The following is a 23,739-nucleotide window of genomic DNA, read 5'->3' as shown; positions in this document are numbered from 1 at the left end:
TATATGGGTCTGGCTATCATCTATGACCATCCTGTGCTTCCCTCTACTCTTTACCACCACCACCACTTGCACCCAGTTCTATGATGCCCTCGGCCAGGAGTTGTTTAACTTCAGCCTTGATAAAGGTTTTGTCTCCAGGGCTGTTTCGCCTGCTCTTAAGTCTGCATAGCTTACAGTCGGCAGTGAGGTTTTCGAATGGGGTGGGCGGGGGGGCAGTGGGACCTGAAGAGTGGACAGACCACAGGCCATGAACAGTGGGTGATGCTTGGTTTGCTGATTGGCTGTGTTCGGAAAGATAGGTTGGAGGTTTAAAAGTTGGTTATTACGGATCATGAGGTTGGGGTAGGGGCCATCATATTCTATCAGAACACTTTTAAGTTGGCACTGAAAGTTCAGCTCCAGTATGACCGGTGGTATAATGAGCAATTTAAAATTCTTGTAGTTGGTGTCACCCATGATTAACGTTACGGTGCAGCTACCTCAGATTTCAGAAAAGTGGGACTTGGAGGCCAACAATATTTTACACTGGACTGGGGTCACTGTGAGGGAGTAGCACTGTTCAGTGACTGATTGTATAAGGCTTGCGGTGCTTCCTGTGTTGAACAAGGAGTTTGTAATGTGGCCATTGACCTCAATGTCTATAAGGGAACTTGCTAATTGATGTGGGCTCCTCTGGTCCAGAATGATAGATGCCATTGTCAACTCATTGTCTGACTCGCTGGTGCTGTATATGTGCATTGGTGACCTCCAAAATGTCTGCCCTGAAGATGGCTGTCCCCATGCTTCACCGCAGTCGCCACCAGAAGTAAAGCTGGAAGTGATGCCAACCCAGGCTGTCTTCCCCGGATTCCCGCCACACTGTTCTGCACAACCGGAAGTGGAGCCAAGATGACGATGGCTGCTGTCCGCATGCGGCGCTACAGGGGGGAGCTGGTCGTGCTTCAGGCAAGGCAGTTCTTCCACTAGTGTTTCATCTGACTGCAATAATAGCACTTTGAGTGCTTGGCAATAGTGACTGCTGTTTGAGACCCTGTGCCCCAAGATGTCAGTGCCCATGCTTCCCACATGGCCGCTACGTTGCCGGAGGAGTAAGCCTCTGTGTTCTGTTGGGCTGAGTCTAGTAATTTGGCGAGATTGAGTTTGATTAGGTCTTTATTCCCTGGAGTGTAGAAGAATGAAGGGAGATTTGATAGAGGTGTTTAAAATTATGAGGGGTCGAGAAAGAGTAAATGTAGAAAGGCTTTTTCCACTGAAGGTTGGTGAGATACAAACCAGAGGACGTGGGTTAAGGGTGAAAGGGGAAAAGTGTAGGGGGAATGCCTTCACATAGAGAGCGGTAGGATGTGGAATAAGCTGCCAGCTGAAGTGGTGAATGTGGGGTTGATTTTAGCATTTAAGAATTTGTACGGGTACATGGATGGGAGAGATATGGAGGGATATGGACTGGGTGCAGGTCAGTGGAACTTACAGAAAAAAGGATTGGCACAGACTAGAAGGGGTGAAGAGGCCTGTTTTGGTGATCCAATGTTCTCTGGTTCTAGTTACTTTGGCAAAAGCTGAAAAGATTAGAAATAACAGCAATACAAAAAAGTGCTGGAGCTCCTCAGCAGGTCAGTGCAGCATCTCAAGGATAATGAAAATTCAGCCTGAACCCTTCACCTTTACTTCCTTTAGATCAGTGGTTTTCAAACTGCCCCCTAAACTCACATTCCACCCTGTGCCAAAAGTACTCAGTAATTATTAATGGATTGCTTAAGGCGATATGTGAGTAGAAAGAAAAAGTTTAAAAACTATTGTTTTAATTGTGCCTAATTGACTTGATATGTGCACGGTTTCATAACTCAAAGGAAATGGGCCGATGACAATTTTTCTCAAGTAAAATATTTCAGTAACAATTGGATCTACACCAGTGGTTCGCAACCTTTCCTTCCCACTCACATACCACCTCAAGCAATCCTTTACAAATCACAGAGCACTGATGGGATAGGGATTACTTAAGGTGGAATGTGAGTTAAGGGGGCAGTTTGAAAACCACTGTTTCAGATGGTGCACGACATGCTGAATTTCTCTAGCACTTTTGTGTGTTACACAACGCCAGCGTCTGCAGACTTTCCTGTTCAACTCCAGAGGTGTACAGCTTGGAATTGGACCTTCAATCCACCACATCGATGTCAATTATTTTGTCCATCCAGGAGTGGCCAAAACGCAGCTCGTGAGCTACATGTGGTTCTTTGACATGTAATGTGCGGCTTGTAGAAATATGTTGGCTGTGACAGAAATTGCATGAGCCAGTGCTCACAATGGTAGTTAGCGGGATTGGCTTGCAATTGGAAAATATTTGGTATGTATACTATATACATGCATGTAATAGTTGCTATCTTGTAAAAATTGACCCCCCCCCCCCTGTTTTTGGCCCTGGCACGCCCATCCAAGCTCCTGATGCCTCAAATGGGGACTTGCCGCTTGGTCCCGTCTGCCCACCCTCCCATCCAAGCACCTGGTGCCCCAAATGTAGTATGTATACTTTTTGATGATCAAAACTAATACAAATTAGCAGTTTAAAAACTACATACTTGAATACATATTATTACATGTATTTCTTAATACTTATATAAAATTTTTGTAACAAAATGTACGTAAGTGAAAAATTAAGAATGTATTATTTTTTTCAAGCTCTCAAACAGTTGAAGTTTATCGTCTGTGATTCTTAGGTTAAGCAAGCTTGGCTACTGATAAACCAACCACATTTGTCTGCATTAGGACCATATTATTCAATGCATTTCCTGTTTAATCTAATTTTCACTAGACAACGAAGATTTTGCTTCTCGCACACTTGGGTGTATTTTGTCTTGTTGATCGCGGAAAATCACCTTAAAACTTTCCTATCATGTACTAATTTTTTAGATCTAACCTAGTTTGTGGTTTCCTGTCATATTTTAAGACGTCTGCACATAGCATCTTCCAGCCACTCCCGCCAATAAAAAGAGACACAGAAGAATTTGAGCCAGAACCATGAGATTGAGGAACATCAACAGTGATACTGCTGAATGACTCTTGAACTCCAAAGCAACTCTCGGAGGCGCTACTATTTATTAATAACGTTTGTAAATATGTATGTAGTGTGTATCTGTATAATTGTACTAGTACAATTTGGATGAGAAATAAACTTGAACTTTTGTACTCCATAGTTATGAATCCCAACTTGCCCTGCCCTCAGACATACAGTCTGATCGAGCCAGTCTATTAGTCCAGTGGTTCTCAACCTTGGTGCTCTGTGGTGAAGAAGGAATTACTTAAGGTGGGATGGGAGCAGAGGAGAAATTGATAACCACTGTATAAGTCTCAATATTATCTCTCCTCACTCTTTCTACTCTTGGATCCTTTCACACTTCCCAATATCGATCTTCATCTACCATCTCTCTACCCATTTTAGCCGAGATGTCCCCAATACTTCCACCCTCCAGGTGCATTTTCACCCACGTGGTCGCAACACTAAGCCCTGGGCTGGGGATCCCCGCTGTTCACTCTGTCTAATATTTCGGAGAATCTATATTTGTTTGGACCCAGTGGAGTTGAGAAACTCTCCCGAACCGGAATAGACTGCTCAATGTATGCAGTAAAAATAAAACTGTGAATATAAGAGCGAAGGAACCAGGAGACGCAGCTCTCTCAAAGAAGCTCTGCCACACACACGTGCTTTCAAGACAACGGTGGTAAAATATTTCAAAAATTCCCGACAAAACTTTGAATATTTATTACTCACATGTAATGTTATGAATTTTTAAATATTAGTAATATTTGACAAAAAGAAGCTGCAGCGGAATGTTCTTCTTTGGCTTGGCTTCGCGGACAAAGATTTATGGAGGGGTAATGTCCACATCAGCTGCAGGCTCATTTGTGGCTGACAAGTCCGATGTGGGACAGGCAGACACGGTTGCAGCGGTTGCAAGGGAAAATTGGTTGGTTGGGGTTGGGTGTTGGGTTTTTCCTCCTTTGTCTTTTGTCAGTGAGGTGGGCTCTGCGGTCTTCTCAAAGGAGGTTGCTGCCCGCCAAACTGTGAGGCGCCAAGATGCACGGTTGGAGGCGATATCAGCCCACTGGCGATGGTCAATGTGGCAGGCACCAAGAGATTTCTTTAGGCAGTCCTTGTACCTCTTTGGTGCACCTCTGTCTCGGTGGCCAGTGGAGAGCTCGCCATATAACACGATCTTGGGAAGGCGATGGTCCTCCATTCTGGAGACGTGACCTACCCATCGCAGTTGGATCTTCAGCAGCGTGGATTCAATGCTGTTGGCCTCTGCCATCTCGAGTACTTCGATGTTGGAGATGAAGTCGCTCCAATGAATGTTGAGGATGGAGCGGAGACAACGCTGGTGGAAGCGTTCTAGGAGCCGTAGGTGATGCCGATAGAGGACCCATGATTCAGAGCCGAACAGGAGTGTGGGTATGACAACGGCTCTGTATATGCTTATCTTTGTGAGGTTTTTCAGTTGGTTGTTTTTCCAGACTCTTTTGTGTTGTCTTCCAAAGGCGCTATTTGCCTTGGCGAGTCTGTTGTCTATCTCGTTGTCGATCGTTGCATCCGATGAAATGGTGCAGCCGAGATAGGTAAAGTGGTTGACCGTTTTGAGTTTTGTGTGCCCGATGGAGATGTGGTAGTCATGGTGGGGAGCTGGCTGATGGAGGACCTCAGTTTTCTTCAGGGTGACTTCCAGGCCAAACATTAGCTGAACGTTACTTCAATATTTACCTACGATTTGAATCAGTAAACTGCCTTTAGTCATGTTGCCTCGGAGTACATTGACACGATTATCCTTGATCTGTTGGAAGTCATTTGTCCGGAAGCAGGGGAAAGGAAATATGCTAAATGTTTTTGCTCGGAGGGCGCGGAGCACGTGTCCCCTTCCCGAGGAGGGAGCGGAGTGTTGATGTTGCTCTTTATTCCTCGTGCCTTGCGCTCCCGGGAATTTGATACATTCAGCGATGGGGAAGCCCTCCTCAGCGGCGCGGGGCGGCGGTGGGGGGGGGACATGATGTAGCGGCGCTGCTGTCTGGAAGCGGGCAGGGAACGGACTTCGGATGAATTCCGCCTGGCAGCCGGGGGGGTTATCTCGGATTTTAGGTCGGTGCACATTGCACGAGGAGCTGTTTATTTCGGAAGAGCTGCTCAATAAACATGAAGTTTGGAAAGCACTTTCCTCGCCGCTGAAGTCAATCCGGCAACACACAAATAATCCCCAAGTTGCCAAACCCAAAGCAGGATGCCGAAACTGCTTGAATCGCCGCAGCGGAGCGGAATGTCTTCGGAGGCGCCACCCTGTGCGTATTAACACTTTGTAACCGAAACTCGTTCTTTTCAGTATCCAGCCACTTGTTCGGGGAGCAAGAAAGTCTTGGAGGCATCGAAATGCCGGCACCAGAAAATCTCGGCGACAACTATTTCGTGGCCCGAGCAGTTTATTCTGAAAACTTTTTCCAGGAGGAAAATGAAAGGAAGGAAAAGGTGCCTAAAACGTTACGATACCGGCTGGCCAAGGAGTGCAGGTGAGCTGAAGTTTTCCAGAATGAAAGACCATCAACAAGTCAACCCCTTCGTGCATTTCACCTGTTTTAAAAAAATCATGTCACACTTCACGAAATTGAACGATGCAGAATCACAACACACGGTATTATCTTTAAACATGAAAACAGAATCAAACTTTAACTTATCTTTATTAACTAAACCCAACTTAACCCCCCCCCCCCCTTCTTATTCTAAGTGGATGTGGTGTGTGTGTAAATGTAAGAAAAGTTATTTGGTTCACAGTTCAATCTCTCTTCTCAATCCTCCAAGCTCATTGGTTGCAGGCAATTCTTCTACTGTGCACAGAATTGAACATGTATAAAGTTCACCAGGCTTTTGGTGCTCGAAAGGTAAATGTTTACTCTCTCACACACACACTCTCTCTCTCTCTCTCTCTCTCAATCTCACTCTCTCAAACATTAGGAGTTTGTCTTCTTGGTCAAACTGTTGTCTTTTGGTAAACAAAAACCCAGGAGTGACCTTCCTGTGCACTCTGTCAAAACCCTTGCAAAGAGCTTTTTAACAGCCAGAGGGTCTCCTGGTTGTTGCTTTAATGACAACATTTCAATTAGCACCTACTAATGAAATGTGCACACCATTCTCCATAGTTTCTGTAAAGTTACTGAATATGAATTCTTCAATATTTCAAATAAGATCTGTTTTAAAGTGTGTATGTATGTAACCTACTCTAATTTTACCAATTTATCTCAAATTTTCCATTACAGTAGCAAGATGAATGTCAACCCAAATAAGAAATGTAGAAAACAGACCAAGATTTGATAGAGGGAGGTCTCAAAGGTAGGGGGAGGGAACTGGAGGTTCCATTGGGCAAGTTCTCTGAAGGCTGGCAGGTGGGTTGGATTGTGATGGAATGAGAAACACAAACCAGCCAGGCAATGAGAATATAAATCCAGAGAATTAGGGTCAAGGTTAAATGCAATGATTTGAATTTTCATCCTCTTGAATGACCGAGGTACTGCAGCTCTTGTCCAATCCATGTAAAGTCTTTGGATGATTTGTCAGTATTTCTGTCGTAAAATCAAATGTTTTCAGTTTTTTCCTCTGTAGGTATTGACATTGGCCGTTATGATTTATTAACTTCCTTTAGGCATGCATATTTACATGCATCTCATTTGTCCTGCATTATAATTTCCCTTTTGAATTCCCTCTGGAATTCTGGTCTTTGGTTCATGTTTGCACCTAGATTGTGATGAGTCTTGAGTTGGTTGATTCTGCCAAAACCCAAAGTGGGCATCACTGGGCAGTTCTTTGGTGAGTAGTTGCTGCATAGTAGCACCACCTGTGGACACCTTTCCTCACTTTGCTCATGGTTGAGAGTAGACTTTTTGTGGTTAGTGAATAGCATAGAAGTGGGTAATTCCTCATGTTGTCAGGTAGATGCCAACAACTTTACAACAACAGGTGGCTTTGGAATGCAGATCTTGAGTGACGTTACTTTGTCTCTAGCCTTTGCTATATCCAATTCTATTGAATTCAGTTGGCTGAGGACTGGCTTTTGTAATGATGGGGATCATAGGAGGACACCAAGATGATTCAATACTACTGGCAAAGTATTCTAAATTGTTATTGTTCCAGCCTAGTCTTTACTTCATGATGCTGGGCCTACTCTCATTGAAGTGGGATCTTCCTGGAGTGTCCTCTCCGACAAGATAGAGTTGCCATTTTTTTTGAAGCCTTTTGTTTGTTTAATTATTGTATTTAAAAATATCTGATTAGTTTGAAAGGAAGAACTTAAATTTAAAGTAGGGAAGAATTATAACCAAGATGGATTGTTATGAAATATTTCCGATCCCAGGTTAGCATATCTCGGAAAGAAACTGAAGTGGTAAGTTTTCTTTCATTTTATCGTGACTTCCACATTGTATATTCTTTTGTGTTTACTCTGTTTTCATTTATACTGTTTAGAGTTGTGTTTTACATTTGCATTGTTGTCACAAAGGGGATGATGTGATTTGTTAAAATGTTGAGAAAGCACCTGAAGAGCTGTAATGCTTTTAGTTCTTAGCAGATTATATATGTGTGACACTCATTTTTATTTTCACTCCAGTTGCTCAAGTAAGAGGATTCTGGGTATTCTAAAATCTGTGTTTCCTGTCCTGGATTGGTTGCCCAAGTACAAACTGAAACAATGGCTGCTTGGAGACATTATTTCTGGTCTGAGCACTGGTCTGGTTGCGATATTACAGGGTAAGTTTATTTGGGGGAAAAAAAGCATATTTAATAATCCTTTTTGTGTATAAATCTGAAGAATTAGTAGTTTTTATGATCCATTCAGTTATAATTTCTGCTCTCGTCAATTCATAAAACTGACATTGAAGAATATCCTTTTCACTAAGTTGTTAATAATTTCAAAGGTGTGAACTAATTACTTCAGTTTTTTTTGTGTTACATAGGACTGTAAAATGTATTTGGTGGAGGAATTCTATGATCCTCCCTTATCACTTAAATTTAAAGCAAAACAAATTCTTATCCCCTAACAACATATAAACAGGTCCTTAACTTGTTATAGGAATCACAAAGACACTTTTGTTGCTGTTTGTAAGTCAGTTATGTTCTGATTTTCTCCTTAGTCACAAATTTTTTCAGTGTCAAGGGTATAAACTATTTGTATCATAATTTTTTTTTACTACAGGGAGTCTATTAAATATTCATACTCCCATTTTCCAAATATGGGTGCGATATTTACCAAAATACCTGATATTTATTTTATAGACCATAAGTAATTTTCTCAAGTGGAATACAGCTGCAATCTCTATCCATAATTCTGCGTCCAACTTCCAAGTTATTGCAAAACACTTTCTAGAAACTGCTAAAGCAATATGTGCAAATTCAATTTGATATGCAGTTAGCTTCAGTTTAGGTCTTATAACCCTAATATTACCCAACATAACATTGGATCCTGTGGGAACTTTAATCCCCATTATTTGTTCCAAAGAAATTTCCAGCTTACAACCAAAAATGTTTAACTTTAGGACACTTCCAAGTAGTATGCAAAAATGATCCAATCTCTTGTCCACTTCTAAAACTCAAATCTGATAATGTAGGGTTTGATTTTTAAAAAATTTTTTGAGTTGTCAAATATAACTGATGCAAAAAATTATATCGAACCAACATATATCAAACATTAAGGTCTCTACATAATTCCTTCCAGTCTTTCTCATCTATTTGTCTATTTAAATCCATTTAATCTTGAATTATGCACCCCTATTTTGGTGGGGGGGGGCTTTCTTTTGAAGTAAATTATACATTTATGAAATAAATTTACTATTTATTTGTATTATTATTTACAAATCAATAATTCCAATTCACACTGGCTCAGTAACGTCAAACTCCGACCTATTTTATCTGTCAAAAAAGGTTTAACTTGATAATACCAAAAGAAAGTATTATTTGGCACATTAAATTTATTCTCCATTTGTTCAAATGTTATAAATCTTCCAGCTTCAAAACAATATTCTATCCTCTCAATATCCATCTGCATCCAAGGCTTCAAAAATTGATAACTATAGAAAATAGAATGTCTATTTTGACATAAAGGCATTTTTCCTGAAATTAAACCTCTTGCACCTATTTTATAATCAATTTTATTTCATAATTCAATTAGATGTTTCAAAACAGGTGTATTTCTACTTCCCACCAACAATTTTGAATTCCACATAAATAAAATCCTGTATATTAATTTCTCCTATTTTACTAAGTTCTATATTAACCCAAGCAGGAATTTTATTTACGCCAAACAATACATTAATACATTTCAATTGAGCTGCCTTATAAGAGTTCTTAAAGCGAGGAAGCTGTGAACCTTCCAATTCAAACTTCCAAGTCGATTTTTCCAAAGAAACCCCCACTGTTTTCCCTTTTCATAAAAACTTTCTAACTCTCGTATTCAAGTCCTTGAAAAAGTATTTTGAGAAATTGAGATGGGGATCGACTGAAGAAGATATTGAACTCTAGGGAAAATATTAATTTTAATACAATTGACTCTGCCTTTTAAAATAATAGGCTAATTATTCCACATTCAAATACTCAATAATTTTATTAAGCAGTTATAAATAATTTAGTTTATATAAATTATTCAAATTGTTATTGACATGAATACCTAAATATTTAATTCCAGGATCTGGCCCCCTAAATTGAGTGGCATTTCTACACTGAAAGGCAAAATTTCACTTTTGTTGTAATTAATCTTGTACCCAGATACTTCACCATGTTCTTCCAGTCTTGTATGTAATTGACACACAGAATTCATAGGGTATGTCAGGTAAACCAAAACATCATCAACAAACAAATTTATTTTAGATTCTTATTGATTGACCTTTATACCCTTAATCTTAGAATCTTGTATTATTAACTTAGCTAAAGGCTCTATTGCCAAAATAAATAGAGCTGGTGAATAATGATAACCTGAATGAGAAAAATTCTTGATTGGAACTTTTTTTCCCTCTTGCCTTTTATGTGTTGATATCTATTGCATTGAACCAATGAAACGCATTATTATAGTAAATTGTTTTTAAATTTTAGGTCTGGCTTTTTCTCTTTTGGCTGAAGTCCCTCCTGCATATGGTCTGTACTCTGCTTTTTTCCCCATTTTGCCCTATTTCTTCTTGGGAACATCAAACCATCTAGCTGTGGGTGAGTATAATTGACTGATCAATTGAGCTCTTTACTGTTGTTCATCTTTGTTTTCCCCAACATGTAAGTGTTTCTTGTTGCACTTCCCCTCTCGCAGTACAACTTGGCACACAACTGAACCAACATTGGGCCAGCGTGCACTAACCCCTGTGGGGATGATGTTGCTGGTCACTTTGGGATAGCACTACTAATGCTGGATCCATTAAGAGTGACTGTCCTTGTAGGTCATTTTCCACCTTCTTTTAACTCGGTGTTCATATTTGCAAGCTGCAGATTGTGCAAAATGCACTTCTCACTTTCCCTTTCCCTCCACGCTGTCACCTATCCCTTAATAGCTTTCTCCTTCTAAGTAACTAAAGAAATGCAGAATGCAGTCCTTGGAAGAACAAGGATATAGAGTCACACTTCCTCCTCATTGCGCATTCACCAGCTGGCACTATTTAGGGCAAAATTCAGGGCCCTTTTGAAATAAATGCTTCAGGCCCTGCAATACTGTAGTCTGGCACTAGTTTTTTTTCTGATGAGGAAGTGAAGGATTAAGTTACAGAGGGAGCTACAGAGGCCCAAGTTTTGAAGCTTGCTGACCAGTACTCTGGGAATGTTGGTGTTGAAAGCTGAGCTATAATCTATGAAAAGCAGCCCGAGGTAGGTCTTGCTGTTGCCCAGGTGATGCAGAGATGAGTGGAGAGCCTGTGAGATTGCATCTGCTGTGGAGCAACACGCAAATTGCATGGGTTCCAGGTTCTTGGTTAGATAAGAGTTCATTCTGGCCATGACCAACCTCTCCAAGTGTTTCATGACAGTGGATGTGAGGGCTACTGGACGATGGTCATTGAGGCAGATCACCCTGCTCTTCTTGAATGATTGATGCCCTTTTGAAGTCGGTTTTCAATCTCTGACTGCAGCAGTGAGAGATTAAAAACATCTGTGAACACCCCAGTTAGTTGGTTAGCATCGATTTTTCAATACCATGCCAGGTATGCCATCAGGGCCTGAAGTCTTCTGAGGGTTCAACTTCTTGAAAGCTATAATGACTTTGGCTTCTGAAACAGATATCACTGAGTTGCCAGCTTCTGCAAAGATTCTCACTGGTGTAGTTGAATTCTCCTTTTCAAAACGTTCATAAAAGATGATCAGCTCATTGGGGAGTGAAACATCACAGCCATTTATGCTTCAACTTGTAGAATCCAATGGCCAGAGCTGGTGTGTATCTGATTCTATTTCTAACTTCACTCGAAATTGCCTCTTTGCTGTTAAGATAGGTTATACCCGATCTTTCTTTAGAGAACTGGATCACTGGTCTTGAATGCCATCGATCTTGCCCTCAGCAGGCTTTGAGTCCTTTGGTTGGTTCATCCATGACTTTTGGTTGGGATACTCGTGGTATATACGTGTGGGTGCACACTCATGCACACAGGTCCAGATGAAGTCATTGAAGATGAATCCTTGAAATGGTCAATCCACCAATTCAAAGCAGTGCTGTAGGCTGTCTCCCTCCACTGTTTTCACTGGTGCTTTAGTCCTCTGCTTGTATGTCAGGGTGGGATGGTATGGTAGGCCTTCTTGATGAGGATGTAACAGGGTCAAGTATGTCAGCACCTCTGGTTGCGCTGGTAATATTTTGATTTTAGTCCCATACAATGATCAGGAAGGGCATCGGTGTGTGGCTCTGATTACCTTGGCCCCTGTAGTGCCAGCCTGATGTTAGCTTGGGGCGGAATGTACACTGCAACCAGGTTGATGGCAGAAAGCTACCTTGGTAGATAGAATGGGGGGCACTTGATCGCCAGATGTTCCAGGTCGATGGGAGCAGGACTGAAGCAACCGTTATGTTTGTGAACCAAACCCATTTGATGAAGCAATTGCCTCTGCCTTTACATGATGCTGGTGTTTGGTCCATGCAATGGAAGGTGAAGCACACTGTCCGGAGTGTTTCAATTTAGCTACATGTCAGTGAAACATATCACACAGCAATACCTTTCTGCTACTGTTAATCTTGCTCTGAGTTTAAAACCATTGAACACAAGAACACAGAAAACAGGGCATTTAGGCCTTTTAGTCTGTGCCGACCACTATTTTTCTATTCCCGTTGACCTGCTTCCATTCCACAACCCTCCGGACTTCTCCCATCCATGTATCTATGGGATTTATTTTTAAAATTTAAGATCGAGCCCGCATTCACCACATCAGATGACAGCTCAGTCCACACTCCCATCACTCTCAGGGTGAAGAACTTTCCCCTGTTGATCATCTTAAAACTCTGATCTCTCATATTTATTTTCCCCTTTTTTCTATTACCTCTCATAATCTTGCAAACCTCTATCAAATCTCCCCTCATTTCTCTTTGCTCTTTGTCACGCTTATTTTGTTAAGACATTAGCCACCAAGATGGGAGGGAGTGGCCTCCAGATCCAGCATTTTAGTTTCACCTGTGGTCAAATCTTTCTTAAAGGGTCTGTGTGCCAGGTGCCTGAATTACCCATGGACTGGAGTTGGTCATTTCTGTCAGTCTCCAGGTTTTCCAACATTCATAATACAATGTTACTTTCTGGTGTGTCGGTGTCTGTAGGTTCTAGCAGTAGTAGTTCTAAATGGGAAGTTTTTGATGATCCCTTTTGGAGCTGTCCGTAAAGAGGTCCTACATTTTTCAATCTACCTTGGTCAACCTCCGCTTAAATCAACCATGGCCAACATCCCCTCCCAGGGGAAACCTTTCTGGTGTTAACACTCCTTCAAAAATTGCCCCACAATGATCTGGCTATGGGTGTTATGAAAACTTAAGGATGGAGGAAATCAAGGTGACGTCTTAGAAAGTTGCCAAAATAAAAGCACAAAGCATGGGTATTGGAAAAACCACAGAATTTGGTGAACTTGCTTGTGAGGTCCAGCTGCAGCCACTTTATGATCTCTGTTATGGGAAATGGTTACCAATGGGATCCAGGGTGGGGGAAATGCTGTTATTTCATAACATGCAGAAACCTATCATACCTAGTGACTTCTAGAGTACTGGTCTTGCACAGAGATTGATTCAGAAGTGACATGTTTGTTCTTGGTGGCGAGATTAAACAGATTGAGCTTTAATGCTTCAGCATTTAGAAAAATGTAAATTGGTCATAATTTGCCGATGTTACAAAACTTGGAGGATGTGATGAATCCATCAATGTCAAGGAAAATATCATCAGGCTGGTGGAATGGGCAGATGGGTGATTGTGGAAATCTAATGCTCATAATTATGTTTTGCTAGAAAGAATAAAAAGAAGCAATAAATAAGATGGCACACTTTTAAAAGAAATAGAGACCCAGTGGATACCTCCATGGTTCAGTAAAAATTACAATAGTTTGAGAGAATGGTGAAAAAAGTAACCATGATCCTGGGCTTTATTCATGGATGCAGATCAAAGTAAACCTTTGGCCCAAACTGTAATTTTGTACGGATACTTCAGAAAGGGTATGAAGGTAAGACTCAAGGGAGTGCAAAAATGGAATGTGAACCTGGTGTAGTCCTTCTCAGATTAGTGGAAATGACAACAAGGTCCAAAAGGGGCATAAAAAATAATGAAGGGTTTGGTGAGTAGAAAGCTTTCCGATGAACTTGACGACAAAGAAGAAGATTGAGTCGCCAAAAGGACCAAATGTGACATGGGATGGAACATTTTTTTTCCACACAATAATGATGGGATGTGGTTTCAGCAAATTAATGCAGCTAGAATCAATTGTAGCATAACAGAACATTACAGGACAGAAAACAGACCATTTAGCCCTTCTAGTCTGTGCCAAACCATCATTCTGCTAGTCCCACTGACGGGCACCCATTCCATAACCCTGCAGACCTCTCCCATCCAAGTATTTATCCAATTTATTCTTAAAACTTGAGAGTGAGCCTGCATTTACTATGTTAAGTGGCAGCTCGTTCCACACTCCCACCATGCTCTGAGTGAAGAAGTTTCCCCCTAAACCTTTCCCCTTTATCCAAAAGCAAATGTCCTCTCGTATTTCTCTCCTAAACTAAGTGGAAAAAGCCTACTCACATTTACTGTCTATACCCCTCATAATTTTGTAAACCTCTATCAAATCTCCCCTCATTCTTCTACACTCCAAGGAATAAAGACTTAGCCTGTTTAATCTTTCCCCGTAACTCGACTCCTGAAGACCTGGCACTCTTTCAAGCTTACAGATAGGGAACTAGGTAAGTAAAAGGAAAACACTTGCAGGGTATTTGGGTGGGGTGCTAGCCGGGTTGCTCTTACATTGAGCTGAGATGGAGTTGATAGATTGAATAGCCTCATTCTATGCTGTAATTATTCTTTTAAATTTAGACATGCAGCACAGTAACAGGCCCTTCCCACAAGCCCATGCTGCCCAATTACACCCAATTGACCTACAAGCCCAGTATGCTTTGCAGGGATGGAGGAAACCAGAGCGCCCAGAGGAAACCCATGCGGACAATGTACGGACTCCTTACAGAGAGCACCAGGTTCAAACCCCTGTCACTGGCACGATAATAGCTTTGTGCGAACTGCTGCACTAAACTAAATCCCCTGCTTTTGTACCCAAGAAGGATGAATTTCAAGTGAGAAGGTGGAACAGAGGTACTTTCTTGCACCAAGAAGGAATGAAAGAAAAATGAAGGGGAATGAATTTGCTTATTATAGGAATTTTCCATTTGAAAACTCCAAACATGCAGTACCATGATTTGATCTTCATAGATTTTTCTCTTAACTTTGCATAGGTCCTCTTACAATTACCAGTGTGATGATAGGGTCTTTGATTCTGTCAGTGGCACCTGATGAACATTTTCCCCTTGCAAGCAACACAACAGATTTCAGTAATGTTACAGGTGTGGATGTCGCAGCCAGAGACGCCCAGAGAGTCATCATTGCATCCTCGGTTACTGTTCTCGCTGGCATTATACAGGTAGTACATTTTAATTGTTGATAATTCTATTCTTCAACATCTGCAACATGTTATTTAATTCCTTTTGTGCTAACAGTTGCTTTCCTCAAATTTTAGCTCGCGCTTGGGGTTCTTCAAGTTGGCTTCATTGTTCAGTACCTCTCTGCACCGTTAGTGGGAGGATTCACAACAGCTGCGGCCTTTCATGCCTTTGTCTCTCAATTGAAAAACATTTTACGTGTGCCAACACAGAGTTATATGGGAGTCCTTTCTATGATATATGTGAGTATTTTGTTTGTTCTCTTCTGAAGAATTGTGCTTTGTAAATTGTAAAACAGATTATAAATATTGTGGCCACAATATCAGCATAACTGGTGAGATTATTTGAGTGGCTTGGTTGCTGTAGTTGACTCAAAGGTCTTTGGCTTGGCTTCGCGGACGAAGATTTATGGAGGGGGTAAAAAGTCCACGTCAGCTGCAGGCTCGTTTGTGGCTGACAAGTCCGATGCGGGACAGGCAGACACGGTTGCAGCGGTTGCAGGGGAAAATTGGTTGGTTGGGGTTGGGTGTTGGGTTTTTCCTCCTTTGCCTTTTGTCAGTGAGGTGGGCTCTGCGGTCACAACAAGTTCAGCACTTCAGATGCTGCTTGATGCTCCTTCGTTGCTTTATGGGCTCGGTGTATGCCATGACTTGTAATTCCAGATCTGGCTGTTCACCTGTCAACAGCAACTCTTTCCACAGCATTTTGTTTTCTTCTGTTTTCAGAATTGGGAATGTAAGAAAACAAAGGTAGTTTGAAGTTGCAGAGAGGGTGTGAAAGGACCTATCTGGTTTTTTTTGGGGGGGGAGGGGGAAAGGCACAGTTAATGTGAGGACAGACTTCTGAAGCCGTCTGGTTTATCGGTTTAGTGGGACAGTTTTAGTGAAAACACAAGCAAGGGGAGATGTAAATGAAGTGAAATGCAGAATTGTACAGCAAATTGCCCAGCAGGGTCAGGTTCTGTCAGCCCAGCTGAGGGCCTGCAGCAAAATTAACCCGTTCTCACACAACCACAGAAAGCAAAGCATCTGATGAATGTGATGTCGAGTCCGGAATGGTAAAGTCTGCCAGATAAAAGGTCTGGGTACATTTCCATGAACATTTTATAATGTTCAAGTAGATGGGTGGTATCACTTTAATTCACCACCCTGCCTCGACTTTGCCTGCAGTGAATTGTTCTTTGATTATTCAAGATAATTGAATTAGAAAATGAGAAAATATTTTTTCCTGATTGACATGGCTATTCTTTGTTTTCTTCAGTCTCTGAGATTACAGAGGAGCGTGTGTGATTGTACAGATTCTATCACCAATGTGTATATGCACAGATGGTAGTGTAGGATGACTGTGATTGGCTGAGAGTGTAGCCACACCTACTAGCCAGGCCAGGTCATTCTGGACTGGTCGACCTATTTGTGATACGCTCCAGTTTTTTAGTTAATAAAAGCCTTGGTTTGGATCAACAAGTCTTTGGTTCTTTCGACACGCATTACAGCGCTTAGGTGTATTGGTTCACCCATGTTGTTGAAGGTAGATTTGATGGAGCCTACCTCTGTTCTACTGTCTTTTTTTTGTATGATCCAGTTAGAAAAGTATGACCAAAATGTTAGGGGAATACTTTCCTGCCCTTCAAAAATTGCTTGGAATTTTGTATAGAAAGCCCATGGTAAAATAAAGTCCAGACTCCAGTTCTGGTTGAAATGCAGCATTTGTTATAACCATTGTTGATTTTATTTTTCAGACTTTAATTGATATATTTCGTAACATTCAACAAACCAATATTGTGGACTTCATTGCTGGTTTAATCTGCATTGTTGTGTGTACAATTGTGAAAGAAATCAATAGTCGTTTCAAAGATAAAATTAAAGTTCCTATTCCGATTGAAATAATTGTGGTAAGTAATGGGGATGGACCATGACCTCCCACCTCCACACACACTTTGACCAACAGCTCGTGTTAAATACAACAGGAATCTTCAATTTGAGTGTTCATTTGGGTAATCTATTCAGCTTTTGGCAGTTGGATCTGTCAAAGTATTGTGCCAGACTTTTACTTCCTTCTAACTGGTTGTCTTTTCCAAATAAATCTAAATGTGGTCATCAAATGTAAGTTGGAATAACTGTATTTGAGCAAAAACACATCTGTTTTCTAAACAGATTATTTGTAGATTCTTAAGGCACCAATTTGCAACCATTAGGATTGATGTTGCATTGTGTCAACCATTTATTTGCATGACAGATTCTACCATGTGAGCATTAAAAATACTTTCAGAGGTTGTTGTTGAAAGTTGCAGTTCACATTTCCTTTTCAGATTGAAAAGTTTTCCCCATTGGTTTGGTAAAAGAATTTATTTTCTTTGGTTTAGATAAGCAGAGGGTTTCTCTGTTATGTAGGCACCCATTCTTTGCTTTTTAACAGTCAAACTATCTAAGTCAGGTAAAATAAATAACAATGAAGTTACATTTGCATAGCAGTTTTCAGACTCTCAAAATATCATAATTTTGGAAATTGAAACAATTGAAATGTGACCTCCACTGCAATGTAAAAAAAAATTGTTAACTCATTCACAGGCAGCAAGGTTCCACAGAAGCAATGGCACTGACTAGGTCAGTGTAAATGTTAATTTACAGAATATTAGTAAGACCTCCACAGCTGTTCATACAGTATTTAAGGTCCTGCTGAATATATTTGAGAGGGTTAGCCAAGTTTCAGTTTTACATTGGAAAATTGTATTGTGATAATTTGAGAAGTACAGTCTACTTCGGGATGGTCAGCATGGCTTTGTGAAGGGAAGATTGTGCTTCATGAGTCTAATTGAGTTTTTTGCGGAGTTAAAGGAAATTGATGAGGGTGTGGGGGGTAGATGTGGTCTATACGGATTTTAGTGAGACATTTGACAAGGTCCCCCATGAGAGACTTGTTCAGAACATTGAGGCATGGGATCATTAGACCTTGACTGCATGAATAAAAAAATTTGGCATGCACGTAGAAAGTGGAGAGTAGTAGTAGTGGAAGATAGAGGGTTTTGCAGGCAATGAAGAATATACCATGGCGGGTAAAGATTACGATTTACAAGACGACTCTTCTAGTCTACACCAGGAGTGCTCAGGGGAATGCACCCAGTAAATTACCTTGTGTGTATGAGCTGCCCAGTAGTAGAATTGAAAATTGGGAAGAGTAAGTCCTTCACTAACCTTAGTTTTTCAATAATACTTTTCAGACCCATGGAGCTTTTCCATCCAAATAAAGGAGGAAATTATTTTATCCAGTGAGATGAGAAAATAATTTGGGAAAAAATAAGGAATAGTCTGAAATAAGTAAAGGAATCTTGGTAATGTGTTTGTGTTTTTGTTTTGAATATTTTATTTTTGATTTTCAAAGACTCTTACAAATTCAAAGAATAGTCTCTCTCAAAACCAAAATGAGTACAGAGTCTGTTTTGCTCTGATACAACTGATAAAAAAAGTCATAAGTTGTACATATACAAAATACACAAACACCAGTGGGGTCAACGACCCCTACAGAAACCTAGGAAAAAGCCTGGGAAAAAAAGAATCAAGGAGACTAAATAACAAAAGGTAAGGAATAAGAAGAGGTTTAAAAAAAAACCAACTAAATGAGCACGTCATCTGCGCCATTCCACTTCCTTGATCCCTTTTGGGATAGATTGTTTCAGTACCCTTATTCAGAAGGGGGGGGGGGAATAGTCATATCTGGGTACCAATATATTTCAGATAAGGTTGCCACATACTAGCGAATGTCATATTTTCTCTGGTTTTCTTCAGGGGAATACAAGTTTGCATTTCCAAATTCTATCATGTAATATTTAGTTGGGAGTCAGACTTGCATGTGACCGCTATACATTTCCTGGCTACTGCCAAGGTGACCTTCACTAACTGCATTTGTACTTGGATAGTTTAAAACACATATCCGTAATGTTTCCTAAAAGGTACAATTCTGGATCTTGTTGAAAATCCACTTTTAGAATTTTTTTTTTCAGAACGTCCCCCAGGTCCTCCCAGAAGGATCTCACTTTTGTACAAAGCCGGGTTGGCTTTGTAATTTCTGGTTTGGATTTGTACAGTGTTTTGTGGTGTGAGGTACAGTTACGCAGGAAGGTGTATTGCACCACCCTGTACCTGGCATTAATAACAGCTGTCATGCTGGCTAGACACAGATCTGACCAGCACCACTTGTGAACTGTTGTGCCCAAGTCTGATTCCCACCTTTCCCTCAACCTTTGTAAACCTGGGATCGGGCCCTCACTTTGGAATTTGAAATACATTATAGAGATAAACTTGCGCACATTCCCCCTTTGAATTAGAATCTCCATGTCCCCACACATGGGCAGGACTTTGGATGATCCCAATTTGTCCCTTAAAAAAATTCTTCAATGCAGATAGCAGAAGAATGTTCTATTAGACAAATCCTATTTATTCCTCAACTGCCTCAATTACATGATTTGCTCTCGTTTGTAATAAACGTGAGCCAAGTTTTCAGCCCTGTGCGTTTTCTATGTACCTTCTATGGAGGAACAAAGCAGCCAAGTATTTAAGAGATGGCTGTATTATCAAATGATTGTGAAATTATATTGGGCCTGGTTTTAACACAGAAAATACAGGTAGAAGGATGTTTCCACAGTTTTAAGATAACAATTTGGTAAGAATAAGACTTATTAATGAAAATGCAGAGAACAATATAGAAATGGTGATTTATGTTCAAATATATACATTTGCTTTTTTCAGGTTATTGTGGCGACAGAAATTTCATATGGAGCTAATTTAGAAAAAATATACAATGCTAATATTATCAAAAGCATTCCAACAGGGTAAGAAACATTTGAGATTTCCGTTTCCTTTCAAGACTTCCTGATTGTCCTCAATTCTAAAGATCCTTTCAGTATGATTCTATCCTCTATTACAGATGCCAGAATTTTTATTAATTTCAGAAACACTTTTTTACTCATACACAGATTTTTATCACCAGTCCCTCCAGATGTGAACCTGTTTAGTCAACTGGGAGCATCAACATTTTCTATTGCTATTGTGGGATATGCTTTGGCTGTTTCAGTCGCTAAAGTGTTTGGTACCAAGCACGGCTACCCAATTGATGGAAACCAGGTAGGTGAATGTCTGAGCATACCATCTGTTAACTTTGAAATCTGAATTGCATTTGGAGTGAAAATGGCTGAGTTTGTGTAGCTGTCTCCTACATATAACCATATAACCGTTTACAGCACGGAAACAGGCCATGTCGGCCCTTCAAGTCTGTACCGGTTCACTTGAACAACTCCACTAGCTCCTCTGCAAACTCCTGAGGAAGCAAACTCCTGATGCCACCGGTGCGCTGGTTGTCGCGTATCTCAAAAGTTTTACTAAGATGGATCTTGATTTTTGATATGCCTGTGGTTACATGTATTTCATTGAGTTGATAAGTCTCTGTTAAAATTAGTCACCAAGGTCCTATTGTTGTTATTTGAGTTAGGATATGAAGCTTGAATGTTTAAGATGCTAGATTTCCACATGATTTTTATAGTGCTACGTACAGAACAACAGTTTCAGATTAAATTGTATAACATTATTTTGGACATTCAGACATGTGGCCTGAACATTTTAAAATCGAAGTGTCTTTACTGGAAATTAAGAACAAAAGGGGCTTGTGAAATGGGAAACAAGCTACCTGTTTGTAAGAGCTTCATAATTTTCTGTTCGTGTCGAATGTCGACCAGGCAGGAAATCCATTATCTCCTGTTTTGCATCCCCACACATGTCACTTGAAATTTCATCTGTGATATCTTTATCTTGACAATTAAGGGTAAGAGTTTTTGTGACCAACATAATTTAGAAAATAACATATGTTCCAGGCTGAAATCATCTTTGTCAGCTGGAAAATATGGTGCCTAAAATGTAGCATTGATTATCATTTTGTTCATTTAACATGAAACTGTAGGTCAAATTTGCTTTGTGCTGGTGTAGGTATGCATGGACAGTGCTGTGCTTGGTATTTTACTGAGGCATTCAGATCATGTAAATGATCCAGGTTATGTACACGTCAGGACCCCAGGGAGGGAACTGAGGGTTTAGAAATTGTATTATGCCAGAGTGGGAAATAAGCCAATATTAATTCCATTCATCTCTGGGCTGTAACCTTGTGTGTTTAAAGATTGCAAAAGATCTGCCACATCCTCCTTTAGTTCTGCATTTATTTTGGGCACATCTCCATGGCAACTTTGTCAGCAGAGTACCCCAAAAATGAGAAGGAAGACAACCATTACCCTATTTTTTAAAAAGCCTTATTTGCTTTGTTAACATTGTCTGTTTTTTTTTGCTGCATTATGGACCTGAAGGGTTGATGAAAAGGATATTTGACATACCACCTCATCTTGAAGCAGATGGTTGTGAAATTCTCCTTCAAGCTGCTGCTGTTTGGCTCACATTTACTGTGCAACTGTCTGTTGCATTATTTAGACTGGCAGTACAGTGGAATCATATATCAATAAGTAACGTGCAATCAGTCCACATGCAACACTCAATTGACAGCAGTGCTCCACAATGTATGTAGCTTCAATTTGATGGGAAACACTGTATTAAGTAGCATGAAGAACTTGTGCCTTTTGACTTATGCAGGAATACTGGTTGTCAACAAGGGCATGTTGGTGTTTCCAGACCTTCCTTGAATATGTGAAGTTACAGTGGAGGAGGTGTGGCCAAAAAAAATGATTTCTGAACTTCATTCAAACTTTGTTAATCTCAACTGTAAGGCATTATTCTTTCCAGAAAGCAATTTGAAATTATGTTATTAAATTTACAACATGCTTTTTTTATTTAGCAAATCTTGTACCTGATTAAAATGGATTAGATTTATTACACATATGCCATTTTTCAAAGTTATGCATTTTGGTTCTTTATGCATTCCCAAGGTTTTTTTTGGGGAAAAAAAAAGGAAGTTGGAGTTTTTCTGGCCATTTCCACTGCTGGGGAAATGCTGAACTGTGCCAACAAACAGGTACTTAGCAAGCACCAACTCAAGCTATTTGATGAATATATGGATAATACATCTCTGTTGGAACAAAATCTGTGCTCTTCAAAGTGGGGCAACAAAAGAGTTAGCTGTTTGATGATTCCTTTTTGTTTGTAATGTGGTATCTTCCAGGAATTTATAGCTTTCGGAATCTCCAATATTTTTGCTGGCTGCTTTTCGAACTTTTTGGCAGGTGGTGGGCTGTCCCGATCCGCTTTACAGGAAAGCACAGGTGGAAAAACGCAGGTAATATGCAAGAATGAAGAGGTTTGCTTGTATTTTGTTAAATCATTGTGTTCTGATAATACTTTGTTGGGCTTTTGCATTAACTGTATGATGGATTGAATAAATAAAAAGTGATTGAGTTGATGGTGGAGTACCACGTGAGAGGTATAACAAAATAGTAGCATTTAATGTTGAAAGGAAAAATGCAGATTAGGTAAGAGAAAGAAAGCAAGTGGAAGTGATGAAAATTTCAAGACATGAATTTTTTTGTAATTGATTTATTTTGGCAGAAAGAACAAAGAAAGGCAACATAAACTTGTTATGAATTTATGAAGAGAGACACAAAGTACAGAAACATGTATGTCATGCTAAATCTTTAAATGACTGGACTGGTGGGGGGGCGTGGCAAGATGGCATAGAGGGCAGATGTGCGATCCCACCCCTCCTCAGCCAGTTTTTTAAGCACCCGCCTTTAAAGTTTATCTTAGTGAATAAAAGTTGTATCTTTATTTTTGAGAACATTAGTGGGTCACAATGGCGACTAATGTTTAAAAAAACAAAAGCTCAATGATAGAAGAAATGACCTTTTAAAAGTGCTGAAGAATTGAGGCCTACCTGTCCAGTTGAAGCCATGGAATTGTCATTTGGAACCTCCAAGGCACAGAGAACTCCTGCCAGGCTGAGTATTACACCGGCGCCGACCTTGTCTCCACAAGATGGTGCCGGCATGTTGACGATCTTGGCTGGAGTCGATTCACACATTCGTGATATTGGACACGCGGGCATTCCAGCAGAGAGAAGAGCCCTTGAGCCCGGGCTGCCGTCGGGTGAGCCTGGGATCTGCAGAATGGCATTGGAAGCTGCCTCTGCGCGGTCCCTGGCATTTCTGGGCATGCGCGGTGCCTCAAGGGTCTGTGAATTACTGGACCACATGGGGGCTGTGGGGGGGCCCGAGCAGCGGCATCCCAACGTGGTCTGGATGCCGCCGTCGGGTGTGCAGACCCGCAGCCCCACCAGGAAGGGCCTGACAACGTTGGAAGAAGAGGAAGACTTGCCTTTAATGAGCAGTTCACAGGAACAATTAGAGGTGGAGTCTAGAGAAGGTAGGCCTCAAGATGTGGAACTGGAACCTGGAATGGAGTCTGTTTGAACAGTCTTGGAAGGGATTGCCTATCATATGGACAATATGTCTAAACAAAATGACTCAAGGATTTTTGGATGTGACAACTGAAATATCCAATATGTCTGAAGATGTATCTACAGTTGAGGGATGTCAGTAAATATTAAATCAGTGGATATTGTGCAAGAAATTTTTTTTAAATTGAAGCAGCTTTTTCTGAATGTAAAA

General features: G+C 40.6%; 1 protein-coding gene and 1 long non-coding RNA gene across 3 annotated transcripts in view; one reads left to right on the top strand and one right to left on the bottom strand.

The window, feature by feature from the left end:
• Positions 1–3,635: 3,635 nt before the first annotated feature.
• The window catches only part of LOC138748772 (pendrin-like), a 49,911-nt gene continuing 29,807 nt past the window's right edge, over positions 3,636–23,739 (top strand). The window contains exons 1-10 of one of the 2 annotated variants that reach the window (XM_069909484.1): positions 3,636–3,713; positions 5,361–5,544; positions 7,632–7,771; positions 10,106–10,216; positions 14,946–15,130; positions 15,227–15,391; positions 16,888–17,040; positions 19,892–19,974; positions 20,119–20,266; positions 22,299–22,412. In XM_069909484.1, coding sequence (XP_069765585.1) covers positions 5,408–5,544; positions 7,632–7,771; positions 10,106–10,216; positions 14,946–15,130; positions 15,227–15,391; positions 16,888–17,040; positions 19,892–19,974; positions 20,119–20,266; positions 22,299–22,412 — 1,236 coding nt within the window. In that variant the 5' untranslated portion in view covers positions 3,636–3,713; positions 5,361–5,407. Of the gene's footprint in view, positions 3,714–4,833; positions 5,545–7,631; positions 7,772–10,105; positions 10,217–14,945; positions 15,131–15,226; positions 15,392–16,887; positions 17,041–19,891; positions 19,975–20,118; positions 20,267–22,298; positions 22,413–23,739 lie in introns of those variants that run through there. The other variant, XM_069909485.1, reaches the window with a different exon arrangement.
• LOC138748773 (uncharacterized) lies at positions 3,731–23,532 on the bottom strand. Its single transcript, XR_011348243.1, has 2 exons — positions 23,007–23,532; positions 3,731–5,605 (listed from the first exon to the last, which is right to left on the bottom strand). It is a non-coding gene; the product is annotated as an uncharacterized lncRNA (long non-coding RNA).

This window comes from Narcine bancroftii, chromosome 13 (genome assembly GCF_036971445.1).
Source record: "Narcine bancroftii isolate sNarBan1 chromosome 13, sNarBan1.hap1, whole genome shotgun sequence".
In the NCBI taxonomy this organism is placed as follows: Eukaryota; Metazoa; Chordata; class Chondrichthyes; order Torpediniformes; family Narcinidae; genus Narcine; species Narcine bancroftii.
Note: the sequence above shows the minus strand (reverse complement) of the source record. Positions and strands in the feature narration are given on the sequence as shown.